A 12,751-nucleotide genomic window follows, 5' to 3' on the forward strand; every position below is an offset into this window, starting at 1 on the left:
GGTGTGTGTCTCAGGGGTAGTTCTTGTTTAATTGGTCCACAGACTGTGTTTACACCCACACGACTAGTGAGAAATAGATCTTCAAATGTTACATCGTGTTTTCTCAGGGCATTCAATCGATCGTAACTGGACTGTTTTGTTTGTCTTAGAAGACGTTTGGCCTTTCATCCGAGTAGGCTTCATCAGTTCATGCTCATAGACTTAGATTGGTCAGATCTAGTGTAAGACTTAGATTGATCAGATCTGGTCATAGACTTAGATTGGTCAGCTCTGGTCTTAGACTTAGATTGGTCAGATCTAGTGTAAGACTTAGATTGGTCAGATCTGGTCATAGACTTAGATTGGTCAGATGTAGTCTTAGACATAGATTGGTCAGATTTGGTCATAGACTTACAAACCCTGTTTCCATATGAGTTGGGAAATTGTGTTAGATGTAAATATAAACGGAATACAATGATTTGCAAATCCTTTTCAACCTATATTCAGTTTAATATGCTAAAAAGACAACATATTTGATGTTCAAACTTTTTGCAAATAATCATTAACTTTAGAATTTGATGCCAGCAACACGTGACAAAGAAGTTGGGAAAGGTGGCAATAAATACTGATAAAGTTGAGGAATGCTTATCAAACACTTATTTGGAACATCCCACAGGTGTGCAGGCTAATTTGGAACAGGTGGGCGCCATGATTGGGTATAAAAAGAGCTTCCCAAAAAATGCTCAGTCTTTCACAAGAAAGGATGGGGCGAGGTACACCCCTTTGTCCACAACTGTGTGAGCAAATAGTCAAACATTTTAAGAACAACATTTCTCAAAGTGCAATTGCAATAAATTTAGGGATTTCAACATCTACGGTCCATAATATCATCAAAAGGTTCAGAGAATCTGGAGAAATCACTCCACATAAGCGGCATGGCCGGATACCAACATTGAATGACCGTGACCTTCGATCCCTCAGACGGCACTGTGTCAAAAACCGACATCAATCTCAAAAGGATATCACCACATGGGCTCAGGAACACTTCAGAAAACCACTGTCACTAAATACAGTTCGTCGCTATATTTGTAAGTGCAAGTTAAAGCTTTACTATGCAAAGTGAAAGCCATTTATCAACAACATCCACAAATGCCGCCGGCTTCTCTGGGCCCGAGATCATCTAAGATGGACTGATGCAAAGTGGAAAAGTTTTCTGTGGTCTGATGAGTCCACATTTCAAATTGTTTTTGGAAATATTCGACATTGTGTCATCCGGACCAAAGAGGAAGCCAACCATCCAGACTGTTATCGACGCAAAGTTTAAAAGCCAGCATCTGTGATGGTGCATTAGTGCCCAGGGCATGGGTAACTTACATAGGTTTTGGAACAACATATGCTGCATTCAAAGCACCTGCTTATTTCAGCAAGACAATGCCAAGCCACATTCAGCACATGTTACAACAGCGTGGCTTTGTAAAAAAAGAGTGTGGGTACTTTCCTGGCCCCCCTGCAGTCCAGACCTGTCTCCCATTCAGAATGTGTGGCGCATTATGAAGCGTAAAATACGACAGCAGAGACCTCGGACTGTTGAACGACTGAAACTCTACATAAAACAAGAATGGGAAAGAATTCCACTTTCAAAGCTTCAACAATTAGTTTCCTCAGTTCCCAAACGTTTATTGAATGTTGTTAAAAGAAAAGGTGATGTAACACAGTGGTGAACATGCCCTTTCCCAACTACTTTGGCACGTGTTGCAGCCATAAAATTCTAAGTTAATTATTATTTGCAAAAAAATAATAAAGTTTATGAGTTTGATCAAATATCTTGTCTTTGTAGTGCATTTAACTGAATATGGGTTGAAAAGGATTTGCAAATCATTGTATTCCGTTTATATTTACAACTGACACAATTTCCCAACTCCTATGGAAACGGGGTTGGTAGATTGGTCAGATGTACTCTAGCTGCTGGTGCCAAAACCCCAAATGTTTATACTCCAAAAACCAGGAGGCTGTGCCTGGGATGGTTTTACCCTATCGTAGTGAGAAAACCAGTAGTGAGAAAACCAAGTGTTAAAATGCGATCAAACCATTGTATTGTCAAAGTCAATGACAGTGGAAGTGTGATTTCCCCTTGTTAGCATTGAGTTATTATTTGGCAGAACGATCTCTGAGGATCAACCACTAACCGCCTGCCATGTTAGTATTCATTCAGTTGTAAAAAAAAAAAAAATGTCACCAACTCCTGTTATTTGTTGGAGGTTATATTGCAGAGTCTTTTCGGAATGGTTTAAAGGACAATTTTGTAAGTGGGAGATAGGTGTAAACATAAATAAAAACAATTATTTGCACATCCTTTTCAACCTATATTCAGTTGAATACACTGCAAAGACCAGATATTTAATGTTCAAACTGAGAAAGTTTTTGCAAATAATCACTAACTTAGAATTTTATGGCAGCAACACGTTGCAAAAAGTTGGCACATGGTCTTTCCTTTTAACAACACTCAGTGTTTGAAGCTTTTCAGGTGGAATTCTTTCCCATTCTTGATGTACAGCTTAAGTTGTTCAACAGTCTGGGGTCTTTGTTGTGGTATTTTAGGCTTCTTATTGCACCTCACATTTTCAATGGGAGACAGGTCTGGACTACAGGCAGGCCAGTCTAGTACCCGCACTCTTTTACTATGAAGCAAGGGCATACATGAAAAAGTCTTTGCTTGGATGGCAACATATGTTGCTCCAAAACCACAGATGTGTAAGTTACCCATACCTTGGGCAGTAATACACCCCCATACTAGTGGTTAGAGTGTCCGCTCTGAGATCGGTAGGTTGTGAGTTCAAACCCCGGCCGAGTCATACCAAAGACTATAAAAATGGGATCCATTACCTCCCTGCTTGGCACTCAGCATCAAGGGTTGGAATTGGGGGTTAAATCACCAAAAATGATTCCCGGGCGCGGCCACCGCTGCTCCCCACTGCTCCCCTCACCTCCTAGGGTGTGAGCAAGGGTGATGGGTCAAATGCGGAGAATAATTTTCCCACACCTAGTGTGCGTGTGACAATCATTGGTACTTTAACTTTAACATCACATATGTTGGCTTTTGAACTTTGCGCCTAGAACAGTCCGGATGCTCTTTTCCTCTTTGGTCTAGAGCAGTGGTCCCCAACCACCGGGCCGCGGCTCGATTGGTACCGGGCCGCAGAAGATTTTTTTTTGGATTTAAAAAAAAAAAAATGTTATTAACTCAACATAAAAAACACAAGATACTCTTACAATTAGTGCACCAACCCAAAAAACCTCCCTTTTTCATGACAAAAAAAAAAGAATCCCCCCGCGCGGGACATTATCAAGCGTTGACCGGTCCGCAGCTACAAAAAGGCTGGGGACCACTGATCTAGAGGACACGACGTCCACAGTTTCCAAAAAAAATAAAACATCTGAAATGTGGACTCGTCAGCCCACAGAACACTTTTCCACTTTGCATCAGTCCATCTTAGATGAGCTTGGGCCCAGCCAGCTAAGCCGGCGGCGTTTCTGGGTGTTGTTGATAAATGGCTTTCGCTTTGCATAGTAGAGTTTTAACTTGCACTTACAGATGCAGCAACCAACTATAGTTACTGACAGTGGTTTTCTGAAGTGTTCCTGAGCCCATGTGGTGATATCCTTTACACACTGATGTTGCTTTTTGACGCCTTACCGTCTGAGGGATCGAAGGTCACGGGTCAGTGATTTCTCCAGATGCTCTGAACCTTTTGATGATATTACGGACCGTAGATGGTGAAATCCCTTAAATCCTTACAATAACTCGTTGAGAAATGTTGTGTTTAAACTTTTGGACAATTTGCTTACGCATTAGTTCACAAAGTGGTGAATCTCGCTCCATCCTTGTTTGTGAATGACTGAGCATTTCATGGTAGCTGCTTTTATACCCACCTGTCCCCAATTAGCCTGTTCACCTGTGGGATGTTCCAAATAAGTGTTTGATGAGCATTCCTCAACTTTCTCAGTCTTGTTTGCCACTTGTGCCAGCTTTTTTGAAACAAATTGCAGGCATCAAATTCCAAATGGGCTAATATTTGCATAAAAATAACACAAGTTCGAACATTAATTATCTTGTCTTTGCAGTCTATTCAATTGAAAATAGGTTGAAAGGGATTTGCAAATCATTGTATTCTGTTTTTATTTACGATATACACAACGTGCCAACTTTACCGGTTTTGTGTTTTGTATTATGATCGTTTTCAGCATACGGGCTGGCATTAATTCCATAGATGTAACATTCATTTTTTGGTTCAACAACTACTTTGTGAGAGACGACGACTACAATAAATTAAACCCTTACTGTGCAATGTCTGCTCTCACTAGGATGCCGACTGATGGGATGTTCATTTTATGCCATTCATATAAAGAATTACTTAAACATTGCAAAGTGGGGAAAAAAGCTTCTTGTGTCTTTCTTGCCATTACCAGGTCTAGTCAAAGTTCACCAACTTCCAAGTTTATGACTACATCCTTCTGGTTATAAACTAGAATAAACTTTCACCAAGTAGAGGCAAGAGAGCAGCTCACCAGCTGATGTCAACACAGCAGGATAAGCCAGTTACCTCTCTGTGATAAATGCACCACTAAAAGTAGGACCTTTAATGTCAGAACTTATAATAACAATATTGCTAATACTTGGTTAATATCCAGGTCACAAAATGTAAAATGTTGGTGGTTTGTGGATGTTTGTTTAGTGGGTTTTATGGGACGCAATGACGTCATGGCTGCCATAATCTATATTGTTAGCAGACTTTTATTTACAGAAATGCATTTGAATAGACTGTGTCTCTTAAGGGTTGTCAATCATAGGCAAAATTCCAAAAAAGAGCAGTTCCCTTCTAAGTTTCTGAACAGCCGCTCTACCTGCTGAGCCACTCCGCCTCTGGTCTGGGTCATCCACCTCGGCCTAATAATAATAATAATAACAATTAATTTTTACGGCACTTTTCTATACACTTAAAGCAGGGGTGTCAAACGTATTAAAATGAGTTGCATTTATTTATTTTTTTAATGAGAGAAACTGCTGGTCTGAATGTGTCCACTGGATGTCACAATAGCAATTCTGTTAGGACCAGCAAGAGGTACAAAGTAAAGCGTGGAAACTTAAAACCTGCCGTTTTGTGTCTTCCGCTTCAAACACATTGTTATTTGGCACCCTTACTCCCCAATAATGTCTTTCTGTGGGTTTTAAGAATAGACGATAGTATCTTGTGTACTTGGATAATCAACTTTTACCTTGAAAATCATTTTTTGTCTTGAAAATCAACTTTTACCTTAAAAATCATTTTTTGTCTTGAAAATCAACTTTTACCATTGCAAGATGCCTCGTTGTCGTCCTTTTTCCATAATAATAAAATTAATATTAATAATAGATAGATAAAACTCTTCTATACACCTGAAACGCTTCGGAATATCAGAGCCATTAGAGGCGGCACATGGACCAAACCGGTAAAATGAGGTGTTCTATCAACGGGTTCTAGGATTACCGCCACGACAGGCGCCAACTATGAAAATATAGTGAGAAAACTTAACCCTTTTGAATAGTTTTACCTCCGATTCTCACGGTTTGTTGAGTTAACTCTGGATTGATATGTGGACATGACAAAGGAGGTGTTTGATACCTCGAAGAGTTTACATGTTGTGTTTTTTGTTCAATCCCTGAAAGACTGCGACTTAAAGTTTAATCCTGGCTTTGTAGATAAACTGCGACCACGTCTAAACTCATTGTGTTTTTGAAACTGCACCAATTTCCTCAGAATTTTCAACAAACATGAAGTGTTTTTTCCATTGTCCTTGTTCTATTGTTTGACAAAGTTAACAACCTGGAGTTGTCTTTATTTTGAAGTTATCATGCCATGATTTTACCATTCCGGCCCACTTGGGAATGGATTTTCCTCCATGCGGCCCCTGAGCTAAGATGAGTTTGACACCCCTGACTTAAAGCATTTTACAGAAAGAATTTAGAACTCATCATCCATTCTCTCAACATTCACACATTGGGTGTGCCATACCAGAGACTATAAAAATGGGACCCATTACCTCCCTGCTTGGCACTCAGCATCAAGGGTCGGAATTGGGGGTTAAATCACCAAAAAGCCACCACTGCTGCTCACTGGGGGTGAAAAAGGGTGATGGCTCAAATGCAGAGAATAATTTCGCCACACCTACAGTAGTGTGTGTGAGACAACCATTGGTACTTTAACTGAACTAAGCTCCATTTGTAGCCATAGCTGCCCTGGGGTAGACCGGCAGAAACAAGGCTGCCAATTTACGCCGAGCAAGGAAATTTCACGACTGGATTTGTTGAACAGTTCCAGGCTGGAAATCACTGAGAGCATCTCATTCTTTCACAAATGTAATAGAAACAGTCTCCATGCCTAAGTGCTTGATTTTATACACCTGTGGCCCGGGCCAAATGATTAGGACACCTGATTCTCATCATTTGGATGGGTGGCCATATCGTACTTGCCAACCTTGAGACCTCCGAATTCGGGAGATGGGGAGGTTTGATGGTAGCAGGGGTGTATATAGTTGCATCACGGAAGAGTTAGTGCTGCAATGGTTTTTGGGTATTTGTTCTGTTGTGTTTATGTTGTGTTTCGGTGCGGATTTTCTCCCGAAATGTGTTTGTCATTCTTGTTTGGTGCGGGGTTACAGTGTGGCGCATATTTGTAACAGTGTTAAAGGCCTACTGAAATGAGATTTTTTTATTTAAACGGGGATAGCAGGTTCATTCTATGTGTCATACTTGATCGTATAAAGTTTGCAACTTTTGGTGCTGATAAAAAAAGTCTTGCCTGTACCAGAAGTAGCAGACGATATGCGCGTGACGTCACGGGTTGTGGAGATCCGCACATCTGAACATTGTTTACAATCATGGCCACCAGCAGCGAGAGCGATACGGACCGAGAAAGCAGAGATTTCCCCATTAATTTGAGTGAGGATAAAAGATTCGCAAATGAGGAAAGTGAGAGTGAAGGAGTAGAAGAAAAAAAAAGACTATACAGTGGGAGCGATTCAGATGTTATTAGACACATTTACTAGGATAATTCTGGAAAATCCCTTATCTGCTTATTGTGTTACTAGTGTTTTAGTGAAATTATAAGGTTGTGTCTGTACAGCCTGAAGGTCGGCCCCGCACCTTTCTTCCGCACCGGTCGACGGGTGGTGGCGATGCCCATCTCTGCCCTTCGCAAGGGACCCTCTTCGAAACACGATCTTTCGAAATGATCGCTGCATAATACACTGTACTTTGTGTGTGTGTGGTCCAATCCAACCGTGTTCGCTTGACCGCTCTGTTCCATAGTAAAACTTAACGGTCATCTTTCGGGAATGTAAACAATGAAACACCGGCTGTGTTTGTGTTGCTAAAGGCGGCCGCAATACACCGCTTCCCACCTACAGCTTTCTTCTTTGATGTCCCCATTATTCATTGAACAAATTGCAAAAGATTCAGCAACACAGATGTCCAGAATACTGTGGAATTATGCAATGAAAACAGACGACTTATAGCTGGGAACGATGCTGGAACAAAATGTCCTCTACAATACGTGACGTCACGCGCACGCGTCATCATACCGCGACATTTCAGCAGGATACTTAAGCGCGAAATTTAAAATTGCAATTTAGTAAACTAACCCGGCCGTATTGGCATGTGTTGCAATGTTAATATTTCATCATTGATGTATAAACTATCAGACTGCCTTTAAAGTTTGTACGGCCACCCTCAGTGTGACCTGTATGGCTGTTGACCAAGTATGCTTGCATTCACTTATCCGTCCATCCATCCATTTTCTACCGCTTATTCCCTTTGGGGTCGCTGGTGCCTATCTTAGCTACAATCGGGCAGAAGGCAGAGTACACCCTGGACAAGTCACCACCTCATCGCAGGCATTCACTTATATGTGTCGCATTTAGTATGTGAATGGTCCAGCACGCTGTTTGCACGGAAGTGTCTTATAGGCTCGCCCCCAATATGGTTTTCCAGGTGAAAATCCGGACAAATTCGGGAGAATATTTGCCTCGGGAGATTTACGGGAGGGGCACTGAAATTCGGGAGTCTCCCGGGAAAATCGGGAGGGTTGGCAAGTATGGGCTGAATACTTTTGGCAATATAGTGTACTGGTGACACTGAAGATAAAAACACAGGCTATGGCAGGGGTCGGGAACCTTTTTGGCTGATAGAGCCATGAAAGCCAAATATTTTAAAAAGTATTTCCGTGAGAGCCATATAATATAATGCATTTTTTTAGTAAGACCAACATTTTCAAAGTATTGTAGGTCTCTTATTCTTTTTAATAACATTGTTATTCTGAAGCTCACCAATAATAAATCAAATACTTCTTATCATGAATGCGACTTCTTGAACAGGTGCGGTAGAAAGCGGATATTTTGACACTGTGATTACCAGCCTAATTATGTAGGTAGGTAAGTATTGTTATTGCCCAAGTACAACACAACTTTGTTGATTGACTGATTGATTTGATTAGACAAACAAACAGTGTTTAGGGTCACAGAACAGCTAAGGGGAGAAAAAAAACCTCCAGAGCAAAGCATATATACGTATCACAACATACGTACATCTCCAGACTTGCAACAGAGGGGAGGGATTGGGGGGCTACGCTGGCGGGCTGCCGCTCTTCAGGCACTGCCCAGTTGTCCATCACCCCTAAGGGCATTGGATGAATTATTCATTACTTATCATGTTAAGCAATGTCAGCTAAGATTTATCTTGAGAGCCAGATGCAGTCATCAAAAGAGCCACATCTGGCTCTAGAGCCATAGGTTCCCTACCCCTGGGCTATGGTGTCAATATATAGACATATTTTTATTTGTTTGCTCAACTATATCAGTTTTGAAGTAATCATAGAACATGGCGATTAAAAACATGTAATTTAGTGATGAAATAAATGTAGATGGGTTATACTTGTATAGTGCTTTTCTACCTTCAAGATACTCAAAGGGCTTTGACACTATTTCCACATTTACCCATTCACACACACATTCACACACTGATGGCGGGAGCTGCCATGCAAGGCCCTAACCACGACCCATCAGGAGCAAGGGTGAAGTGTCTTGCTCAGGAACACAATGGACGTGACGAGGTTCCTCTCCCTTATCTCTCCTGCTTGCTTCTTTGTTTTGTCTTGTCTTAACTTTCTTGTTGCCTCTTTTTGCACTGCTCTCCAAATCTAAACATTGGAACGATTTAACTGGCCTCAACAAAATTGACAAGATCTTGGGTTTGGGGGAAACTGCTGTCGTGACGAAGCAGTTGTTGCTGGACACACGATGGACTCTTGGGAGAAGAAGGAGTGCCGTGTGCCTGTCGAACCTTTTCTGTCGAGGACGTGGAGATATCTACCTATTCGGAATTATGATTACAGGATATCTGCTGACTGGAGTAAGCGTTGCTCTGGTTTGTCGACAAATTGGAAGTTGATGGTAGTCTTCAAAGTACCCCAAAGCTGCCACAAATGATTGGAGGATGCGGCCAGAACTGTGGATTACATCGGACTATCTACCCCGCAGGTTTGAGGACCAGTCATAGACAATTTAGAGTGAAAAGCTAATTTTATTTTCACTCGCATACAAACCATTCTAACTTGGATTGTTTCCCTGGCTTCAAGACTCTCCCGAAGGACACTACAGCGAAGACACAACAAACTCCCTTCTTGTCTCTCATGGACACACACCTGTTGTTGTTGACTTTGGACTAGCGACTGCATAATACATCAAGGCCGCGGAACAGAGACACACTACGGGCTTACACACACACACACACATTCACAAAAAAATATACACCACACATACACACCCCATCCCCTCAACCCAACGCCCTCGACGCAAATCCCATAGGGGTGATGAATGGATGGTCAGCGCCTGAGAGCTGCGGCCTACCACCATGACCTTGAACTACCTTCCCTCTGTTGCTAGATATCTCAAGATGCATGTTGTAAAATGTATATCTGCTTTGCTATGGAGTTTTTTTCCCTCTCCAGACTGGGCCCCCTTAGGAGCCCAGTCTGGATCGTATTTTTTTTACTCATCCTTCCCCAGCGTTGAACTTTTTCCCATCTTTTTCGGGGGGCCTTATGGCGACCCATCAGCGTTCTTGTTCTGTAACCCTGTACACTGTTTGTTTGTCTAATCTTGAACAGGTTTGTGCTGAAAACAAAGTTTCGTTGTACTTGTGCAATGACAATAAAGATCTATCCTATCCTATCCTAGAAGAGACGGCTTCTTTCCCAAAGCTGTCACCATGTTGAACTCTAACTTATAATAATAATAATTCACTCCTATACAATATCCAGCCCTAATACCCTACTGTGCAATACTACCCTTCGAGTGCAATATTGCTATTTATTTCTTCGGGACTCTTGTCTTGTTCTGTATATTGTACAGTATTTTGTATTTCTATATTGTTTTGTATATTGTACAGCAGGGGTGTCAAACTCAAATACAGAGCGGGCCAAAATTTAAAACCGAACAAAGCAGTGGGCTGAGGTTGAACAAATTAACTTTAATAGGGACCCAAACAAGTTTTGCATTGAATCTTGAACAAGCAGGGCTTACAGTATATACATTTAGAGTGACGTGCAAAATGGAGTTTCAAATAATAATAATAATTAAAAAATATCAATGGCATATCAAATAAAATTTAAATAAAAATGGAATGCCTCTTTTCGGCGGCGGGGTTTGGTGATAGCGGGGGTGTATATTGTAGCGTCCCGGAAAAGTTAATGCTGCAAGGGGTTGTGGGTATTTGATCTGTTGTGTTTATGTTGTGTTACGGTGCAGGTGTTCTCCCAAAATGTGTCATTCTTGTTTGGTGTGGGTTCACAGTGTGGCGCATATTTGTAACAGTGTTAAAGTTGTTTATACGGCCACCTTCAGTGTGACCTGTATGGCTGTTGACCAAGTATGCCTTGCATTCACTTGTGTATAAGCCGCATATATTATGGGACTGGGCTGGCACGCTGTTTGTATGGAAGAAAAGCGGACGTGGCGACAGGTTGTAGAAAACTCCAAAGGCAGTGCCTTTAAGGCCCACCCCCAATATTGTTGCCCGGGATGAAATTCGGGAGGGACACTGAACTTTGGGAGTCTCCTGGGAAAATTGGGAGGGTTGGCAAGTAAGAGTATTAGCGGTGAATGCGGTGTTACAGTAATTTTAATTTGATATTGCCTCAAGGGCCAAGTGAAATTACACGGGGGCCAGAGTTTGACACCCATGTTGTACAGGATTGCTTATTATTTTTATTGAATAGTAGTCTGTTTATTTTAATTGTCAGTTTTTTTCCTTTATTACTTCTTGTGTTATTTATTTCACCCCATATTTGTTCCCACTAGCGCACCTTAAATTGGAGTCTTTAATCCCGTTATATGCAAATATAATGACAATAAAGTCCATTCTATTCCATTCTGAGGTGGGGATTGAACCAGGAACCCTCAGGTTGCTGGTATGGCCACTTTGCCAACTGTGCCACGCCGTCCCCTATAATAACAGTCATGGTTTTATATCCACACGGTCTAAGAGGGGAAATGCGTTCCAGTTCTGCAGATGAAGTCACGCCAAAACGGGACTTAGTTCACGGAAAATGACTTTCCAGATTAATTCATTTATTTACAGGAGCAACAATACTTAAAGAGAAGTTGTTAGTACAATGTGAGTCATCTGGGCACTATGGGTACTTTTAAGGAGGCTTTTTTAAAATAATATTTTATGTTTATTTCTTCAAAGTGCTCTTGTTTATTTTTGCTTGGCCAATAAAAAAAATGTTTTCAAAGGTAACCGAAAGAAAGAAATGTGCCGAGCGCTACCATTGGTTGTTTGTCACAAAGTAAAGTTTTCAAAGAAGCCCTTCTTTCATTCTATGAAGAGGGGCATGCTGGTAATATTTACTTTAAAGTACTTGGGGTTTTAAGGTTGCCGTATAGAAGCTGTGCCTCCACATATGTTACATTTCCAAACTGTTAACAAATATGTCGAAAGTAACTCCAAGCGGCGGCGATGCCCCGTTCAGTCCTACCAGAATCAGCAGACTTGAGGAGAAACAGCAGCTCATGAACCTCAACGACCGCCTGGTCGTTTACATCAACAAGGTCCGCAACCTGGAGACGGAAAACAAGAAACTGAATCTGAAAATCGGCAACAACGAGAAGGTGAGAAGCGGAGAGCTGAGCGGCCTGAAAGCTCTGTACGAGACGGAACTCGCTGATGCCAGACATTGTTTGGACGACTCCTGTAAACAACGAGCTTGGCTCGAGATCGAACTTGGACGACTTAAATCTGAGCTTGATCAACTTCTGCAATGGTGAGTTTTCTTTGTTTTTTTTGGAACAATCAGGAGTCCAATGTTAATCATTTCTCTTTGATGGAGAGGAATGAGTGTCGTCTTATGCCAGGGATGTCCAAACATTTTCCAGGGCCTAGAAAGGCACTGTGAGGCCATCTGTGGCGCAGTCAAGGCGTTGAGGGGATCCGGTTTGGTGGCCGCGGGATTAGGTCTCTGCTTTTTGCAGATGATGTGGTCCTGATGGCTTCATCTGGCCGAGATCTTCAGCTCTCACTGGATCGGTTCGCAGCCGAGTGTAAAGCGACCGGAATGAGAATCAGCACCTCCAAGTCCGAGTCCATGGTTCTCGCCCGGAAAAGGGTGGAGTGCCATATCCGGTTGGGGAGGAGACTTTGCCCCAAGTGGAGGAGTTCAAGTTCCTAGGAGTCTTGTTC

The 12,751-nt window shown here is 41.9% G+C and overlaps 1 protein-coding gene across 1 annotated transcript in view; it reads left to right on the forward strand.

Annotated features, from left to right (window-relative positions):
• Positions 1-12,003: 12,003 nt before the first annotated feature.
• Positions 12,004-12,751, forward strand: part of lmnb1 (lamin B1) — a 38,261-nt gene continuing 37,513 nt past the window's right edge. The window contains exon 1 of the mRNA XM_061877178.1: positions 12,004-12,335. Coding sequence (XP_061733162.1) covers positions 12,004-12,335 — 332 coding nt within the window. The remainder of the gene's footprint in view (positions 12,336-12,751) is intronic.

Source organism: Nerophis ophidion, linkage group LG17, assembly GCF_033978795.1.
Source record: "Nerophis ophidion isolate RoL-2023_Sa linkage group LG17, RoL_Noph_v1.0, whole genome shotgun sequence".
Taxonomy (NCBI): domain Eukaryota; kingdom Metazoa; phylum Chordata; class Actinopteri; order Syngnathiformes; family Syngnathidae; genus Nerophis; species Nerophis ophidion.